At 44.3% G+C, this 19856-nt stretch overlaps 1 protein-coding gene and 1 long non-coding RNA gene across 30 annotated transcripts in view; one reads left to right on the top strand and one right to left on the bottom strand.

The window, feature by feature from the left end:
• Positions 1-65: 65 nt before the first annotated feature.
• Positions 66-19856, top strand: part of NPRL3 (NPR3 like, GATOR1 complex subunit) — a 34606-nt gene continuing 14815 nt past the window's right edge. For 12 of the 29 annotated variants that reach the window (XR_014933922.1, XR_014933921.1, XR_014933928.1 and 9 more), the window contains exons 1-9: positions 66-249; positions 1152-1221; positions 4464-4502; positions 6843-6972; positions 9714-9788; positions 12131-12284; positions 13074-13155; positions 17535-17672; positions 18165-18321. Coding sequence is in view for 21 of the 29 variants with exons in the window: in XM_085514277.1 (XP_085370403.1) it covers positions 132-249; positions 1152-1221; positions 4464-4502; positions 6843-6972; positions 9714-9788; positions 12131-12284; positions 13074-13155; positions 17535-17672; positions 18165-18321 (963 nt within the window). In the remaining 8 variants the exon portion in view is untranslated. Of the gene's footprint in view, positions 250-1151; positions 1222-4463; positions 4503-4712; positions 4858-6330; positions 6351-6842; positions 6973-8648; positions 8780-8845; positions 9337-9713; positions 9789-9888; positions 11393-11478; positions 11726-12130; positions 12285-13073; positions 13156-15362; positions 15449-17534; positions 17673-18164; positions 18322-19585; positions 19693-19856 lie in introns of those variants that run through there. The other 17 variants (XR_014933923.1, XR_014933927.1, XR_014933929.1 and 14 more) reach the window with 12 other exon arrangements.
• Positions 5718-15141, bottom strand: LOC146758708 (uncharacterized). Its single transcript, XR_014933932.1, has 3 exons — positions 14159-15141; positions 13741-13819; positions 5718-6325 (listed from the first exon to the last, which is right to left on the bottom strand). It is a non-coding gene; the product is annotated as an uncharacterized LOC146758708 (long non-coding RNA).

The raw sequence follows: 19856 nt of genomic DNA, 5'->3' as shown, positions 1-19856 counted from the left end.
CCCGCAGCTCCGCCCCGCCGCTCGGCTACGGGAACCGGCGGCGGAGGAGGCACGGAAGCGGAAGCGAGTCGGACCGCTTTCCATGCGGATCCCCACTGTTGTTCAGCCCGGTGCTCGTTGTGAGCTGCGTTATGGGCGAGAGCACCAGCCCCATCAGCGTTATCCTTGTGAGCTCGGGCAGCCGAGGCAACAAGCTGCTTTTCCGCTTCCCCTTCCAGCGCGGCGCCGAGCATCCCGCCGCACAGGCCAGTAAGTGAGCGCCGGGCCCGGGGCCGCCCCGTGTCCTCACAGCCCCTACGTGGCCTTATTAGGTCTCTTGGTGCCCCGTTGTCCCCTCAGTCATACAGCCCTGTGTGGCCATGCCTTGGGTTGCTGCTGTCCCATGCACCCTGATTGCTGTCCAGCCCGGAGCAGACACCTTCCTGCCTTGCACTTCTGAGGGTCCACTTGAGCCCCCTGTAGGCACGGCCCCTTAAGGAGCATTAGGACCTCACTCTCAGGCATCAGGTTTGGGTTTGGATGGTCCTTTATGGAGCCAAGAGTTGGACTGATTCCCTGATGGTCCCATCCTGTTTGGGATGCTCTATGAGTTCTATCCATTCTGCACAGCCCTGCTTTGGGTTTGCAGTGACTGATGTGAAGCTGTGTCCACATGTGTAGCCAGCCCTGGTGTTTCTGTCCTGCACTTTGCTATGCGTTGCTGAACAGCCAGAGTGGGCTTGGGAGGGCTTAGCATGGTCAGTACTGTGGGATTACAGCATCAATTACAGCATCACCGCTTAAAAACCTGACCTGTCACCAGTGTTAGAATCAGTTTTCAGTTTCATGGTGTCTAGGAACATTTAGAGTTTGGGCACTGAGAACATAGCAAGGTGATGATGAGAGGCACATGATAGGTGAGCCCTGTATGGGATCTCGGTCTGTTATCCTGTGCTGAGGTTGTTTTCCATTTGCCAGCTGCCATATATCACAGAATCATTTGAATTGGAATGGACCTTTAAAGGCCTTACAGTCCAACTCCCCCGAAATGAACAGGGACACCCACAGCTCCATCATTGCTCAGATCACTGATGAAAAAAGCCAAAACCCAGCACCTTACTGTACACTGTCAGATTGCTCCCTGAGGAAACTGTCTTTATTCTTTGCCTCAGATAAACCACGGAGTCGATACGCGGTGAATAGCTCTGGTGACACCTCAGAGGACCAAGATGGGGACTCCAGGTAGGGAGAAAATGATTCTCCTTGTCTGACTTTAAAACCAAGGAGGAGATGGCCTCCTTTTTTCGTACCGCTAGTTCAGTAGGTAAGATCTTGTAGTGCACAGGAGACCCGCAAAGGGATATTGTAATACCAAACTGGGAGAAATTCAGTGTTTGGTAATGGGAAATGTCTCATGAGTGAATGCTGGTGAGTCTGCTGTATTCTGGGCAAAGCGTAGCTCAGGTAAGTTGTGCTGGCTGGAAAGGCAGTGCTTGTCCTTGAGAACCAGGAGCATTAATCCTCCCTGTAACTGGCCATCTTACACAGTTGCCTCATGTTCTTTAGCTCATGTAGCAAAACATAGGCTGGTTCTTAAGTCTGCCTAAGAACAGTTTCACCGAAATTAAAGCCAACCCTGGCAGTAACTTCATTAAGTTCATACATTTTTCTAGGACTATCACCTTATGAAAACAGTATAACAGAAGTAACACATCTTCCTTGAGGCCATTTGTGTCAATTACATCTGGTATTTTTGAAACCTTCAATTGCAGCGTTGTGTCTTATCTCCATGGAACACAGTGTGGTACAGTGCACAACTGAAGCAAGACCCAAATGTGTTTCTTAAGTTTGCTATCTGTTGAATGGCACTTCAGACTGTCCTTTGAACAGCGCTGAGTACGCACCCTGGGAGGGCTCAGTGAATGTTTGCTGGTTATCTCAGGGGTTTTGTTGGTTGCTGTTCACTTGGCTCTAGTATTTCCCTAGAGAGATTTATGACAGTGTGCCAGCTTCTTTCTCATAGCGATTCTTGCTGCCTCTGCCATGTAGGGAGGTTGGACAAAACACGCAATGCAGAGCTGTGCTTGTGGATGATGCACCGTTGGTAACTGCCGTGATAGAAGCAGAGATTTTATCACTCAAATTATGGTCAGGTGAGACAACTGCTCAGTTCAGTGTTTTACTGAAAGTAGTTTTGAGTGGGTTGAACGTCCTGACATGTAATCTGCCTTAAACAAAGAGTTAGATGGTTTTATTGTAGCAGTGTGCAGGAATAAGGGGCTGAGGCCTTCCAGTCTCTTGGGTCAGATATTAGCTATTGAGCTTTTAGGGAGCTGAGTTCCCTAAGCACAAAGTATCAGTTTTTTGACACTCCACCAAGTGGATCTGGGCTACTCCAAAGCACTGAGTGAAAGAATACTAAGAAATCCCCCTCTGTAGCAATGGCCTTCAGAGAAAAGCAGTTGCTGTTTGTGCAGTCTTACACAGCAATACATGCAAATCCACCCTGCACCATATGCACCTCGTGGTTTTTTGAGGTTACTGGGGTTTATAAGCCTTATATTTATGTACCTGACATCGAGGTGTTCACCAACACAGGTCTGTTATCAAGACATGCCTTAGTATTATCCCCTATGGATGTGACAGTAGCTGCCACACAGGTACAGGGGCGATGGGAGAAGCACCTTGTTGCTCACACAGCTGTGTGTTTGCATTCAGAAATTCAAAGCGTCTTTCAAAACTGTTTTTGCTTCACTTTTGTTATGAAAAAAGCTCCTACCCCATATTCACAGTGCTGTGAATGCACTGAAAAAGCTGTCTTCTCTCACAGGGATGTAGAAGGGAAGCTTGCAGGTGCGTTTAATGCAACAGCTAAAAATCCTTCTCTTCAGCAGCACCTGCAAGTAGAAGAAATTACCAAAGCTCTTTAGACACTGAGTACAGATAAACTGAGTGCTGATAATTCACATTAGGCAAGAAGTAGTTTGTTTTTTTCACTAGACTTAATGACATTTTAATCTGTTGGAAGCCAGATTGGTTACTTGTGAGCAGATCTCTTGTGGAGCAGCTGAGCTGGAAGTATTTCTTTACGGCTCCAGAAAATAACATCAGGTTAGGTGCCATAACTCTCCATTTCCATCTTTGTACGTAGAATTGAATTTCTTGAATCCCTCAGACATGAATTTCCTGGCGTTCATTTGCTTTGTTACTTAAAGAAAATTGCAGCCTATTCATGAAGTCCTACCTCCAGGTTACTGGTGTGTATTGGCTGTACTGATTTCTATTCCACAGAGTTGTAACTCCAAGTCTTTTGAACACAGATCTTTTATTCCTCCATTCTGGCCTCTTCTCATACTTCCCTAATTTGCTGTCTTCAAAAACATCCTTCAGATCTGAGTGCTATCCCAATAATAAATACCCCTCAGAGCTATTGCAGATGCTTGCCAGTCTCTTTTTTTTCCTCCAAAAAACGTGAAGTTGTGCATTAGCTCTGTTGGAACCAGAAGATAAAGCTTTGTTAAATGGGTTTGAAATGTCTTTTGTTTGTTTTTGAGGGGATACAATAGCAAAAATTCTAGTGCAGATGCACATAAAGCAAGAAACGTGTTGCACCAGATAATGTATTTTTCAGTGGCACAACTGACTTAACCAAAGAGATTTATCAAGCTTTGCAGCATTGATGTCATCAATTGGCCAAATACTTTTGTTACAGAAACCCAAGCTAATGAAACAAGGACGTGAATGTCCCTTTCTAACAAACAGTCTTTCTCCTGTGGTAATGTTTCTATATCCTCTGTCCCTCTTTCACTGGACCTCAGTGTTCTCCTTGTTATTTGTTCTGAAAGCCTTCCTTTCTGTAATCCTCTTCCTTTCCGGTCACCCATCCATCCCTTTCTGTAATATCACCCTCTTTGTATGGTTTATCCTCTAGGGTTGTTCTACCTTCTCAACATGACCAGTGGAAATCAGCTGTCTCCCGCATTAAGTAATTGTTGGAGGTTTCCATTTGATCTCCCGTTTCTACAGTGGGCAGCGTAAATCTTTTAAAAGCCTTTTAAACCACTGGCGATGCTCTAGGAAACAAACCGACTTTTGGGATCTGCTTTAAATCCGAGTGGAACCTCTTCTGTTATTTTGTTGTTGTTTATGTGTTTGTTTGTCTGTAAACATGAGTTTAATGAATGCAATTCCATACGTGCAGCAGGTTGTGGGGACACATTGTCATAGCATTGCTGAGAGAACTGAAATGCCACCAACCTCAACCTGCAGCACATCCCAGCAGCTCCCCTACCATTAACTTGTGCCTTTTCTCGATACTTATCGTTTTCTTTACAGGAGTTTAACTCTTAGTAGATCCTCCTGGTTTTTAACATGATCTTTTTCTCTTTTTTTGTTTTGTTTTGTTTGTATTTTATGTACTTGGTCATTTATTTTCTGTCGTTTTATGTTTTTGTTTTGTGTTTATGGCCATGTTCCCATTTCAGAGACCAATGTCCTCTAACTGATGAGCAATTGGTTTCAGGGTAAGAACAAATGTTCTCAACAACCACCTCTGTCTAGAATGGCTTTCTTTTCTCACCATCCTGTCAGTGTGCTTTGTTTCTGGTTTCTACTTGACGCCAAATGATGAGGCAATTATGTGCTAAATCACAATGTCTGTAGGAAACGTATTGCTAACAGTTAATGCTAGGATAATTACAGAGGTCCTACTAACACTTCTGTGCTTTCTGTAGGGTAACCAGAGTGTGGTACTGTCCCTTCTATGCACTGAGAAAAGTTGTGATCCTCCAAGAGCGCAACAAGAATAGCCTTAGCCTTGTAGTTATTCCAGCGAGGAGCCCTGAAGCAAATTGCCTTCTGACAAGCAATGACCGAAAAGTGCAGATGAGTGACTGAACTATTTATAATCTCACAATAATTATGCAGAGCTCGTTGCAGAGCTGTTTATGAGCAGCTGCTCCTTCCTGGTGCCCTTCTAAGCTGAATTGACAACTGCCTTCAAGCCCCTTCCTGAACACACAGAGAGAAAAGGGCTTGTCTCTGCCAAGGGCCCAAAAGTGTTAAAATACATTTCTAGTCCTTGTGTTGTGTAAAGATGTATCTGGAGTCCAGGTTGCTCTGGAGGTGCCATCAGGTAGAACCCCTGCAACCTGTCAGTTCTTTCCTATTTCAAATGTGATCACCAAGGACTGCCAAGCCAGGTCCAGCCTGACGAAGTGTTACCTTTTCTTTACCAGCTCAATGTGTTGTTCAACCCAGCCCAGTTCAGTGGCCGAGGAGCTTTAGCTCAGTGCCCCAGGGGTCTGTGCCCTGTATCCCCTTCTCTCTGCTAGCTCTCAGCTGTGCTGGGCATCCTGTTTGGAGCACAGCAGACAGAGATTTGGAAGCTTATATGGAGCTGCCCTTTCCAGCAGTCAACTATGATCAGGATGACTTTACAAGTGTCAGAGGCTTTGACTGCTCAGAAAGGCCCTGTGTTATCCTACATCTTCAGTGTATGTAGGTCTGATGAAACAATAGCCCCTGGGTCATATGCAAGTGGATACACACAAAAAACTTGTCTATTTGTCTCAGTTTCTGCAATGCACCATAACTCACTCAGAGTAAACCAGGAATGTGGTACATTGACTACTTCTGTGGTCACTGAGGGCCTGTTTGTGGCCGGGAGATAAGGTGGGTGTGGAACACACCCATGTCTGCCCTTTTCTCTGAGTGATATACCATGTTATCTTGGATACCTGCACGGTGCAGGGGGTGGTTTGACAGGGGCACACGTCGTGAGTGTAAATAAAGAAACTGAAATAAATATTGCCATGATTAAAAAAGCTGGTCTCATCAGGAGCTGGCTTGATATTCATTTGGTAAAATGGGAGTCAGAGAAATCAGACGAGGAAAGGGCATTGCTAATCTCAAACCTTACACTGCACCCATCCTGTAACAAAGAGGTTCCCTGGCAGCTCACTGAGGTCCTCTTTCCTATGAGTTTGAGCTCTGCTGTCTCAGGGGATGCCCTGAGGAAAAGGAGTATTTTTAAAGACCAGGCCAATGTTGTGTAGTCATGAGAAAGTAGTTGCAGACTCCTTCCCTATCGCATTGCAGTTCTGACCCAGTTTTGCAGCTGTGGATGTATTTTATTTGGCAGACTCCTTGTAGATACTTGCCTTCCTATTTCACGGCTGTGTTCTTCCCACCACAGTTCTGGAGTAACACAATCCCACTGCAGCATGGTGGGCACCTAGGAGGGCCCTCTGCCATGACTTTGTCTTGGTTCAGCACAGCACATGAGCCCAGGTGATGCCATGGGTCTCAAAAGGGTCCCACCGGGCATTTGACTGCAGCCTGAGATCTGTTAAGTGAAGTACTTTCATGAGGTTAGGTTTGAAAAGGAGGGACAAGCGTAGAATATATATATCTTTTATTTGAATCAGCTCTGTCTTGCCTTCCCCTCTGTCGCAGTGGGTGGCTTAAAGGTCTTTGTTGTGCTTGAGTGACAGGCTGTTTTGGTATGTAGTTGCTTAGTAAGTTCATTAACCTGCAGCTAAATCCAGGCAATGGCTAACTCGAGCTGTTTTGATATTTAAACAAACTGCATCTAATCTTTCCAATGTATTTTGCTGAGCATGTACTTAAATAAGCATGACCCTGCAGTCTTTGTCTTGAATGCTTCGTGTTTGATAATTGTGATGATCGGAAAGATATAATTAAGGGATTCTTAATTTTCCATAATTGGGGTACTCCAGGTACAGTAATTTAGACACAACATTAAAAAAAACCCTTACAAATTAAGTAAATCTGTGTCCGGAGGAACGTTTGAGAGGTGTGTTTATTGACAGCTGCCATAACTTCTGTTTCTGCTCTCCAAGGTTTTCAGATGTCATCCTGGCAACCATTTTGGCTACAAAGTCAGATATGTGTGGCAAAAAATTTGAGCTGAAGATTGATAACGTTCGCTTTGTTGGCCACCCTACGTTGCTTCAGCATGCCCTTGGGCAGGTATGGTAAGAGATCTGTATATCTTAGTTAGGGGACTTAACATTCAGAATGGATATGTTCTCTTTTGATCCTGCTCCTTCCTGATCTCTGATTCTTCACAACCCTTGGAGCTGTCTGTATGTATTTCCAGATAACCACAATGACTGGCAAACTGAGGAAGCTGAGCCAGTGGTTCCCAGAAAAGCCCATCCGGTTACTTAAGAAAAGCAGTGTGGGTAAAGAGAAGTAGCATTAAGCAACCCACCTCAAAACACATGTTTCTTATGATGCTGGTTGTTGCATGTTTGGGCCCATGTTTTAGCTGACTGGAATGAAAGCAATTGCCACCCAGCTTATGGAGAAGGCCCTGCTTAACTCTAAGAAAGAATTTGCATGGTTCTATATGGAAAATAATCCCTTCCCTATTCTTTCTTCCTGACAGACTGTGAAAAATGAAGTGGGCTTTGGTAATTTCTGAATACAACACTAATCTGTACCACTGAACTGCTTTCATCTCATTTTTCATCAAATTTACAAAACCGTTCAGTTTTTTTTTCAGGCAAAGATCTGCTTGCCAATTCTGTCATCCTTTCTATCTATAATTAGAGGCGCAAACAGATTGTTGGCAACTGCTGCTTGATATTTAGAGGATCGGATTGCTGTAGGACTACTTTCATCCTAGTAAGAAGCTGGCATCAAGCATCAAAAGCTGCTGGTGTTCCACTTCCGAAACTCATTCGTGAGCCTACAGGAAATGTGACTGAGTATCATTGAGGCTCAGTGCTCAAAGGTTTAAGATGCTTTGGAAGATAGAGTTCAAGTGCCCCCAAGCTGTGCAAGTACTTCAGAAAGCCCAGTCTGTGCTTAGGACAGCAGTGCCCACTTACCCTAGGGCACAAAAATTGTGCTGGTAGCTGAAGCAGGTTTGCAAGGTACTTCTTGTTCTGGCATTCATGGTTCTAGCTCAGGCTCATACAACTAATAATATGGTGTTAATAGAGAGACAAGAAGATGTTAACCCTCCCCATATGGGACACAGAGGTGTGGGTCTGACCACAGTGGTCAGGATCTGTCACCAGCCCCTCAGGATGCCCTGGGTCCTTCCAGGGAGCCCAGCCAGGAGCAAAGGGAGATGGAGCCGGAGGCAGGGCTGGAGGATGAGGCTGCCATATACTTGGTGGGGTCCATCCAGGAGAGGAGCTACCACAACATAGTTCCAAGGGCCATCCTTAGATGGGGCTGAGGATATGCACACAGCGATTGAAGGCCCCAGACTGAGCCTAAGCATGGCTCCTGGGCCATGGGCTGAGGTGGGGACGCAAGTGGTGCTGGTCAATGTCATTGAGACCTTTTGGTGCCCTCAGGGCCCTGACAGCAGCGCCCTGCTCTCTCACACTACCAGATTCATTTGTTTTGCCAATGTTATCCAGAAGGCACAGCTTCCTAAATGTGGTGTTGTGAATCTGAATGAATTTGAAAAGTCATATTTGCATTCGTTCACCACATGTTATACATTCTCTCTGCTTTGTAGTCACTTTTATCATAATTGCATGAAATTTCTCTTCGTTTCCAATTTGTCTAAATGAAATTGCATCTGGGTAAATAAACAACACGACAGAGTGCTGGAAACACCTTCTTGTTGCTTCTAGGAGGATCTTCTTCTTGGGTGTGTCTTATCACCCCAGCAGGCACCCTAGAACTTTCTAGCTTCCAGAATGTCCTGGATGTGGCAGCCATATCTGCTGCTTCTTTTAGGTCTAAATCGGGGACCTTTTGGCAGTTAGGAAGAAGCTAGATTGTTTCTTTCATTCTCTATGGTGCAGAAGCAGTGAGTGGAGTAGCCTGACAGTCTCTGGTTTGAATTTCCTTGGTGTTTGTACTACTGCCTTTGCCCTTTGTCAGCACCACATTAATGCTGGGAGAACATTTGTTGGGTAGAGACAGAATATTAGGTTAGGTGACTGCTCAGGTTGTTTTCACTTCAGGGTGGACTGGATGTTCATCGGGATCTTTGGGAAGGCAGGAATGGGCTCTGGATTTTGTGCTCCATCTTGTGGTGGTGCTCAGCCCATTGAGAGGGGTTAGGACTGGATGTGCAAATTCAGCTTGTTTGGCTTGACTTCCTCAGGCCCTCCCCAAAAGAAATCCTGTGCATGTGTTAAGGATTATGACGCTTGGAAGCAGAAAGAATATGGAGGGGGGTATGGAGAATGTGTTTGAGATCCTGCAGGAATGTAAACCAACCCTCTGTGATAGTATGTGTGATCGAATAGGGCAGTTCTACAGCATAGTTGTTCAGATGAAAGCAATGGTTTTAATCATGATGCAGCCCAAATGGAAGCTTTAGGGGGCCTTTTAAGAAGAGAGAAATAGATGTGGACAGGGGTGAGAAGTTTTCTGTGCTAACAGTATATGACAGTCTCTGTGTAGGCCCCTAATGGTGCTAAGATGCAATACAAGACATCTCCAAGATTCCTATTGTAACTGATACACACTCCTATTGCTCTGACCAAAATGCTTTATCAGCTTCTTGGAAAATGTAGAACAACTGTGATACTTTAATAAAAACAACAACACACTTTTATTTTTTGCAAGTCATTTTTTGATGTTGTAATTTGGTTTGTCTGCCCTCTCAGCAAACTCTTATTTGACTGATTTAGGCTTTTCTGGTTTCGTTTTTTCTTCCTTTCTCTCTTTTTTCTCCCTTTGTTACTGGTTCCAAAGCACACAAGCCTATGGAATTTCTTCTTAATCTTTTTCAGGTATCCAAAACGGATCCTTCACCAAAGAGAGAGATGCCCACCATGATCCTCTTCAATGTTGTGTTTGCCCTAAGGGTAAGGACTGTCCCTTGTCACCGTGGAGTGGGATGCACCTCAGCTGTGTAACAGAACTCAGTGGGCTCATGTTCCAGCAGTCTCTTTTAAAACATTCAGTGCCTGATTTCACTTGGAGGATTTCATTTCAAACAACAAAACTAAACAGTGTAGAATATGACACTGAGAAGTGGGAAATGTTTCCAGCCCGGTGCTCTATATAGCTCAAGCACAGTTGTTCTCTTCAGGACATACTCTTAGAGCTGGTTTATTGCTTGTTTTGTTTTAAATAGTCAGAGGTTTGCAAGATATCGCTTTGCAAATTATATATGACCTCTGTTGCAAATCTTGCTTATGTCTTTTCATTTGTGATTTGTAAAATGGTAACCTGCTGTGATTTTTCTGACAGTGGCATTGAAGCCTGTACAAATTAGCTGTGTTTAAAGGCAGCCTGTGTCTTACTGTGCTGTGTGCCAGATGCTGTTCTCTGTTTTCCTTCTGCCCAGAATAGGTCTAGATCCATTGTAATGCACTAGCACGTTGCTGGGCCTTTGTGGCTCTGTGCAACTTGTGACCCAGCCTTGTGAGTTAAGGCCTTGCCATGGCTTTGGTTAGCTGCAGCTTGCTGTTGAATAACAGACAATCGAGTCTATGGACTTAGCTTTGTCAAACTAGGCACTTAGCTTTGTCAAATGATGCAAATTATGTTGTGCTGTGGGATATGGTTAGGTTAGGAGGTGCTAAGTTTGTACAGAAGCTGATTTTATATTTCACAATTGAAGAGACATTGGCTTCAAAAGTCTTGATCTTCAAGTAAAGCATCCTACTTTGGATGTAAGTAAGTGACTGGACATGCAAACACTTAATTTTATGCACGTTGAGTGTTGAAAACAATGCTGCTTCACTCACAGCATTGCCATGGCTTGGTGAGGTGTAATGAAGACTTCAGCTGATGTGTGTTTATTTCAATGTTGGTTTAGTGGTTATAGGGAAAACTTGCTTTTTTTGTGTGTTGGCAGTGTGAGGATACTGATGTAGTTATGTGTTTAATGCAGCAGTGAATGGGATTCACCAAATAAGGCACTCATACTAAATAGAGAGCTGTCAAGTTTTTGCTGTGCGTAAAGCAAGTGGAAATGTGGGCACTGCTAAGTGTGGGTGGAGGTATTCAGAGATAAAGAGGAGAGTCCATCTGCAGCAGGCAGACGGCAGGCAAAGTCCCAAGAGCTTTAATCAGCACCGATCCTGCTGCCTTAAGCTTCAGGGCCACAACGTGTCGTGACTCAGCAAGAACAGCTGAATTCAAAAATGTCAACTCATGGTTTGCTGGTTTGCATGCCAAGTTATCACTTGCAAGAACTGTAAATTCCTCTAAATATCTTAACAAACACGAGGCAGCTGTGTGCTGTGCACTCCCTGACTAGAGCTACCAAGTCCCCCCTTGTCAGCTGTCCTTACGTGATAGATATTTCCAGCACAAAGGGGACTGGCACAAATATAGTGTTTGTAACAAGCCACATTCGTGAAACACTTTGGAATGTAAATCCACATTCATTCTGCTTTGGATCAAAGTGTTGATCATGTGTTGGTGTTTCTAATAAAATCAGCATGTGTCTTGTCAGTATGTAAGGGAACCGCAGTAGAAATGGGTGATGTTGAAGGCAGTGCTGTCCCTACACTCCCAGTGCACTCAGCTGAATATCGTGATGTTTAGGAAATGGGGGAAGGGTTTTAAACTAAAGGGAGATTTAGCTTGGGTGTCAGGGGGAAGTTGTTTGCTAAGGGAGTGGTGAGGTGCTGGAACAGGCTGCCCAGAGGGGCTGTGGATACCCTGGAGGTATCCCTGGAGGTGTTTAAAGCCAGGTCGAGTGGGACCCTGGTCAGCCTGTTCTAGTACATGATCTACTGGTTGGCAGCCCTGCCTGTGGCACAGGGCTTGAAACGTGATGATCCTTGAGGTCCCTTTCCAGCCCATTCTGTGATTCTATACTGTTCCTTCTTTTCATATAACTTGACATTTTCTTCTCTCGCTGTTTAAAACTGAGTTCTTTGGTTTCTCTGCTACCAAAAGGCCCAGTAACAACTGGAAAAAATAAACCAGCTTTGAGTCACACACTCCAAACACTGTGTTAATTTGTCGTGTAAAGAAAACCTTAGAAATTCCTCATCCTGCTCTTCCTTACCTGTGAATATCTGACAGCTTTTTTGCTCTCATAGCAAATTCCTTTTTTTTATGCCATTTGCCAAAGACTGACCATATTATCTGCTGGTTACTTTGATTACTTATGATTACTTATCCATCACTTTGGTTCCACAAGTGTGATTGTGGCTGATTGACCGACCAGTTTCTGTGTTGCCCGTAGGCCAATGCAGATCCATCAGTGATAAACTGCCTACACAACCTTTCCCGTCGGATCGCCATCGTCTTGCAGCACGAGGAGCACCGCTGCCAGTACCTGACCAGGGAGGCCAAACTCATCTTGGCTATTCAGGATGAAGTGTCTGCCATGTCAGAAAGTGAGTACTGAGCTTAGATTGGACGGGAATATGTTTGTCAGGAGTATTTTTACAGGAAAGTGCTGATGGAGCCTTTTGTGGCTGGGATCAGGATGTGCTTTTTTGGAGCCCTTTAGCGTTCTGACAGCTTCTGACTCCATTTTGCCTCATCCAAGATCACAATTCGTATGCAGAGGTGAAAAAAAATGAGGTAGTTTGGCTGATTTCCTTACTAGCTTAGTTCAGAGCAATCACTGGAGAGCGTTCACTGAATGTCTGAATTTGCCTGTCAGGCTGAGATGGAAGAACTCACGTGGTGCTGCTTCACTCAACCTAGAGCAAGCCTGGCGTGTGCTAATGTTGTATTCCAAGTAACCAGGCTTCTCACGTGGAAATTTTACCTGTTTACGTGGCCAACAGATTAAATTACACAGCATTTTTATTGACCGTGCTTTATAACAATTAACTACAATAGTAAGCACAGTCTAAGGTGAACTCTGATACTTCTTGCTGCAAGTGTTGAAAATTAAAACTGGTATGTATAAAAACAAAACCATTTAATATCATTGCTTGTCAAGTTCATGAGTATGTGTGTTTAACTGAGCTGAGCTTCAGGAGGAGCTGACATTAATTCACTGTTATTATCTTGACGCTTAATTTGGATTATCTTAAAAGCTTTGAAATAGAAGTGTGAATTAAGAAGGTAGGGATTTTGTGCCTAAGGTGCTGGTTTGTGCCAAGGGGGGGAAGAGGAAATTGTTTCTGCTTTGAAATCAATCATGTGCTTTCTTGTTTTGGAATGTCCCATAGCTACGGAAGGGCCACAGTCACCTTTTCATCACATCCTGCCCAAGTGCAAACTGGCCAGAGATCTCAAAGAGACTTATGACAGGTAAGTAGCATTTCCTTCATAGTTCATAGTACACTGCTTCTCACTGAAACCTCTCGGCTCTGTTCCTTAGGAGCTTATCCATCTCCTCATGATGCTGATCCACTGAAATTTGTGTTTAGACCAGGAAGAACGATGTGAAGGCTTCCTGTCAGGTGAAATGGTTGCAGAATTGCTCTCCTAAACATCACCATGGTGTCTCTTTGGGTATTTTATGTTTCTAAACAGTTGGTTGTCTGTCTCAGCTTTAAAAATTATTTTCCTCTTCAGAATAGAGGCATTTAATTACAAACAAATTGTAGAATTGGAAAGTGTCAAAAAATGAATGTCTTATCTCTGTAGAAAGTGCTCAAAACAAGCAGGTAAGGGAAAAACGCTCCATCAAGCACTGATGGCAATGTCAGATACGGCCTTGCCTTCATTTGGCTACACTGTGCATGTCTGGACTGAGAATTTGGATTAGACTGTGAGACTTTCAGCAGAATGGAAAGTACAACATGCTGTCACTTGACTGGATTAAAGGCTCTGGCGAGGATTTCAAAGAAGTGTGGATTAAAGGCTGGGTTTCAGCAGGAGTTGGGCACCTACCTCCCCCAGCATCCTCCTCCAGCAGCATGTCAGTGCTGACTCCCCATGCTGAGCAGACAGTTTCATTCAGGAAATGCATCTGGGGAAATAAGGACAGAGAACAGAAGGGTTTGGTGGGCAGAAAGATGTGCCCCTTGATGTGGGTGTATGTCTGGGCCTAGGCAAAATGCAGTTGAGTTCCTTCTTTGACTGTGGAGCTCTGCATTATCTCAGAGCAACTCTTAAGCTTCCCTAGGATGCAGTTGCCCTTATACAAAGGGAAGGCACTGAGAACCTAAATAATTTAACAAAGCTTTAATAAGATGTTTTTACACTGAGTTCAAGAACTCTGAATTTCAGCGTGTTTCTTTATTGTTCAGTGCAACTCTCACAACATCTGTTAGCATAAAGCACTCTTTGTGTAGCCTGTAGTTCTTACCTGAAACTTTTCACCTGCTTTTTACTTTGTTCTGCTCCTCTCAGGCCGTGTCCTGGTGACTAGGCAGTTCCTTATCTCGTTTCCAAACATTTTAGTGACACAGTGACATCTTGTGGCATGTAGCTGTGACTATGTGAGTAATACATGGGGTGTATTACTGCTGCCCTTCCACGAAACGAGGAGCAGAGAGTACATAGCAAAGCACACATTAGTGCTGGCTCCCAGAGGTAATATAAAGCAGTGTCTCTCATGTAGGCAGTGTGGGTGGGTGAGAGGGGATGCGTGGCATATTTTGACACTGCTTTGCACAGCGCTGTCACGAGCAAAAGTAAGAAATAAGCCATTAGTAAAAGTATAAAATGGCTTTGCATCTCAGTCGGCTGTGTTGCTGGATGGTGTTGTTGGAATTCCAGACAAAAGGCTTCTTGAATTACCCCAGTTGCACCAGAAGCGCTGCCTAGCCCTTGCTTTCCTGTAGATGGTGCTGAGGTATTTCAGGCAAGATCCAACACATCTCTTAGTAAGGTGGGTTTATGCAGAACCACAAGCGTGTGAATCTTTTTGTAATTCAACACGTCCTTTGCATTTTGAATGAAACACCCATAGTTTATAAAGCAGAAAGCAATTCCAGGTCATCTGGACTATAACACTGCTGCCACTGTAGGAACCGAGTGTTATTAAAGTGGTAATTTAGAGACAATCCGCATGACTTCTTGGGGCCTTTTGACTCTTAAGGGCTAAAACTAGAATGTTTCTCTTCAATCAGTTCAGAAAACTGATTTGGGAATCTTTCTTCATCTTTCCTCCTCCCACGCTCCAGCACTGTCATAGAACAAAGAGTGATGGATGATAGTTGTACAGAGAAGGCTGGAATCGTGCTGAGTATTGGGGAACTTTAGATTCCCATTTTGGGGCAGCAGCTCACAGCCGCTGATCTGGGCAGAGCATAAGAATAGACCAAAGGAGCAGTGATGCTGTATCCAATATTCCCCAGCTTCCTGCAGCTGGCAGCTCTGGAGGTGATTTCTGTATATTCCAGAGCCTTCAGCTGATCTCACTTCCCGAATTCAGTCCTCTCTCCTGCGAGCCAAAGTAAATATTTAATGAGCACAGCATCCTCTGATAAGGGGCTCCGTGGCTGCCCTGGTTCTTTCTGTTTCTTTTTGAACTTTGCTCCTCCTAGGCTCATTCTCCATCTCCCAGGGCTTACTGCTACTGAATGCCAGTAAAGTTCTTGATAAAACAGCAGATGGAATTCGGTACAGATGGTTGTACAGTAATAAACGTGAGGTAAACAGCCTTCAGGTATTTGCGTCACTGCTGGGATCTCCTGAGCCTCTTCCAGCTGAGCAGCCCCAGCTATCAGGACTCAATCCCAGTGTGCTTCCTGTGTCTCTGTATTTCATGCTTCACAAATCCTTGCATATATGGTGGTGTAGCTGTTTGCCTGTGACTGGCCAGGTGCCGTCCTGCCCGTTGTTGCTGGAGGTCACTGCTTATTCTAAGCCAGATTATTAAATTATTTTCACCTCAAGGAGGGAGGGGTGGAGGAGAAGCCACTATAGAAAGCTATAACGAAGGCTTGCAATTGAATGCGAATGTAGAAAAATGGAATTAAATTCAAGATCAGAACTCAAAATCTGCTTTTATTCTTGTCTTTAATTTTAAGCTATTGTTGTATAATGCACTACAGACAAAATTATGCTGCGGAGAGGGTAATTATATAATTAAAGCTTCTGCCTTTGTGCACATGGGCCAGAGAATGAAAGGAGCCAACTGCACTTATTTCTGTTTCCCAAACGTTCAGCTTCGCTGTGAAAACATCCCTGCAAGTGCTTTGTGCTGCCATTATTTGGTCATCTGCTTTAACAGCCCCTCTGGCTTTTACATCGTGTCAATCATTCATGGATTTTTTGTCATGTTTTCTTTTGTGAGTGTTTGGAGTGAATGGATAACTACTGCTTCAGGTTGCCCTTTATGTGGATGTATTTAAGATAATCCATCTTTCTCTGTCAGCTGTGTACACCCGGTGGGATAAGCAGCGCTAATGGACTTGCAGCATTTAATGCAAGAGATAGGGAGGTGTTCGCCGTGCTTTGCTTCAGGGCCCAGAGCTCTGACCAGGTGGGAGATGGCAGCACCAGGGAGAGCAGGTTCATCTCTTCAGTGCATTCTTAAGGGAGAGGAAGGCATGTGCAGTGCTTATTCCTTTTGCACCTTGACAAATAAATACCTCTTAGCGTTCAGTGTGGGATTTGAGAACAAAACCATGGCTGCTGCTTTACAAAGCATTGTCTGCATTGTTTTGCTTGAAATTTAGACTGGAATTTTCAGAGTGCAAACATTAAAATATTGTTTAGGAAAAAAAAAAGCCTTTTAGAACAAACTCTAAAACCAGAGGACATCTGGAAGGAGATGGAGGTTCCTTTCTGCCTGAAAACACAGCCTGTTAAGGTCTATGTGTATGACAGACCTACATGCAAACTCCTTGTGACAGATCCCAGGCAGTGTGTCCTTAGGGGCTGGTGCTGGGGGAGGCTGGCCTTGCTTCTCAGGATGAGATGTGAATTCATGCAGTTTTCACTGAGCTCTGATACACTCTGATATGCATCTCTGAGGACAACAGCCTGGAGGCATGCTGAGAAATTCAGCTTTCCAGTTGGAAAAACAAAGTTGGCTGTTGTTTAAGGATTGATTTGCAAGTTTGTGTTTGTTCCTCTCTCCCCACAGAAGGAATGAAGCTCAGCTTTGTCTCCTCTCCCCTGCTCAGTCCCACTGCCTCTACCAAAGCTGACCCCAGGCATGTCTCATGTTGACAGGCTGGGAGTGTTGTAAAGATTTGTAAGGTGTTGCTCAGTGCCTTGTTATCCTCCCTACATGTGCTCGTTTTCCAGTAGCTGTAGGTGCCTATCTGGGTATGCTTCATTTCTTGCTTAGATTCAGAGACTCCTGTTTCCATTCCTCTGAAGTGCTTCTGACTCAATTCTGTTCATCACTGAAGTATCTGGACGTCTCACAACCCAAAGCGAGCCCTGTGAGTGTGTTTTCTATTGTAGGGGCCTTGCAGTAGACCTTCAAGTAACCGCTCTCTCTTGAGATACTTCTGCAGCATTAATAGCAGAGGGAGCTGCAGATCAGTGGCAAGAAGCCTTGCAGGTTGCCCCAAAGCCTCGTAGGGCACAGTGCTCTGTGAGTACAAGGTAGATGAGCCCTCACAGCCAGGAGGCAGCTTGGCCTCAGCCAGCCTGGGGGTGGATGTGGTACATTCACTCCTTTCTTGTCCTGATGTGACTCACGTGCAGGAATGAATCTGGACCACTGTTTTCATTTGCTATACACTCTAAATGCTGTATGTGTTTTTTTCTTCCTATTATAGTCTCTGTACAACAGGAGTGGTCCGGTTACATATCAACAACTGGCTGGAAGTGAGCTTCTGCCTGCCTCATAAAATCCATTATGTTGCAACAAATTTTATTCCCCCAGAAGCGATTGAGAGAAGCCTGAAATCTATCAGGTAAGAGCAAGTCCTTCAGAATGTCCATTTCAATCTGTTGACTCAGGACTGATTTTACTTTTACAGGGGAGAGATCCTGGGCCCCTTGATATCTTATTTCTTGCTCTCTGTTTACAGCTTCATACCCGCAGAAGTAACCAGCTCCTGCTTCTTTTTTTTTCCTCTTCTATTTCATTCTATATTTCAGTCATGCAAATGAGTTCTTTTCTGTCTAATTCTCTGGGATTAATTGTGTGCCAACACGGAGCCATCATTTTTATCTGCAGTCACTGGAGCATCCAGTTATCATACGGCCCTCTCTCCCCTCTTAATGGGGAACATCTTATCTTGTAAAATAAAAATAGGCTTACTCTAAATCTGCTTACAGCAAAAAGATGTTAAGAGGTTCGTTTTACCAGTAGATTGACTGGGTATCCCAGCCTGGGAATAGCTACACCTTCAGGAGAAGCTGCAGTTTACTGAACAAATGTATTCCCTTCTTTTTTTCTGCAGGCCTTACCATGCCTTATTACTTCTAAATGATGAGAAGTCATTGCTTAATGAGCTCCCCTTGGACTGCTCTCCTGCCCTGGTGAGAGTAATTAAAACTACCTCTGCTGTGAAGAATCTACAGCAGCTGGCTCAGGATGCTGACTTAGCATTGCTGCAGGTATGGGGATCTGTAAGCAGTAGTTGAAATTCTTTGAATTCATGAGGCATTTTCTCCCTATGTGCCACTGTGCTTCTGTGGTGTATGAGATGCCAGTTCTTTCCATGTGAACAGAACTCTCGAGCCTTAAAGTGTGGGGAAGACTGGAGAGACAAAGATCAGTGGTGTAGTAACTGTGCATCCATGTCCGAATCATTAATTGCTGTGGGGTGGTGGGGCAGCCTGGAGGTCCCTAACCCACACCATTGCTCAGAGCAAGTCCACGAAAGCAGGCTGCTCAGGAACACGTTTGTCTGAATTCAGAATAGTTCCAGTGATGGAGATCCCATACCCTCTCTGGGCCCCAGTCCAGCATTTCACCAGCATGAGTGAAAAACTGTTGTTCATATCCAATGGGATATAGTGCTTGTGTTGGCTACTGCAGCGGGGAGAGCTATTCAGCCTTGCTAAGGGCTGATTCAGACCTAGGGATGTGTCTTGTGCTCAGCATGACAAGGGAGAGCGTGGCTGGTTGTCTCAGTTGCTCTGGGTCAGAGTCAATGCCCTCTCTTGTCCTGTTCTGTATTAAGATGTGCAGGTCTCCTGGCAGTGGTTGTGGTGTTACTTGGCATTCTACAGCTGTGGGATGAACTCTGGAAATTCCCTGCTTGTCTGCGGTTCTGTTCTCCACAAAAAAAGCAAAGTTAAATACGTCTAATGATATGGGCTGGATTTTATGTCTCCTAGATGCTACTTATGTGGCTCTTCCAGAGCCTGTAACAACCACTGACCTTTTTAAACATATTAAAATGCTTTGTGTAACCCATTACCGAAATACCTCCAAGCAGTAAAAAGACCATTTTGTTTCCTTTATGTTTGTGTCATAGTAGAGGCTGGTTCATTTTATTTCTCATGCATAACCTTAAGTGCATTTTGTGCATAAACAGAAATAGGTTGTTGGTGCATGAAATGCAACTAAACGCCTATTAATACAGTTTGAAGGGATTCCTTTGAGACAGGAAATGTTTAAGTTGCTTAGAAATGCGATGCAAACCTCTGGAGATTAATAACCTTGTCAGATGCTTTTTGAAGTGCCATGTGTTGTATTAAACCCCAAACACACTCTGAAGGCAGCGTGAGAGGACGGAATGTTTCGCTCTCATTTAGTTCCAACAAGACTTTGCAGTCATCCGACATGATTCTTCTGTCACTGTATGTAACTGTTGCTCAGAGCCTGAGTTTTGCTTTTTTGCTCTCCTAATTCTTCCCTGTTTCCTCGGTGCAGGTTTTCCAGCTTGCTGCACATCTCGTTTACTGGGGAAAAGCAATTATTATTTATCCGCTGTGTGAGAATAATGTCTACATGCTTTCACCAAATGCCAGTGTCTGTCTGTAAGTAGAAGGAAGATGAATGGTTGTATTAAGAAAGAGGTTACAAGTGCAGAGACCTTTTCCTTCCCTGTCTTACTGGTTGCTGTATGGGACATCTCTTGGTATAGCAGTTGTGCAGTGCACGAACCATTCCATGTGCTTGAAATTGCAAAGCCACGTCAGGG

Source organism: Coturnix japonica, chromosome 13, assembly GCF_054131305.1.
Source record: "Coturnix japonica strain WE chromosome 13, WE-NBRP24, whole genome shotgun sequence".
Taxonomy (NCBI): Eukaryota; Metazoa; Chordata; class Aves; order Galliformes; family Phasianidae; genus Coturnix; species Coturnix japonica.
Note: the sequence above shows the minus strand (reverse complement) of the source record. Positions and strands in the feature narration are given on the sequence as shown.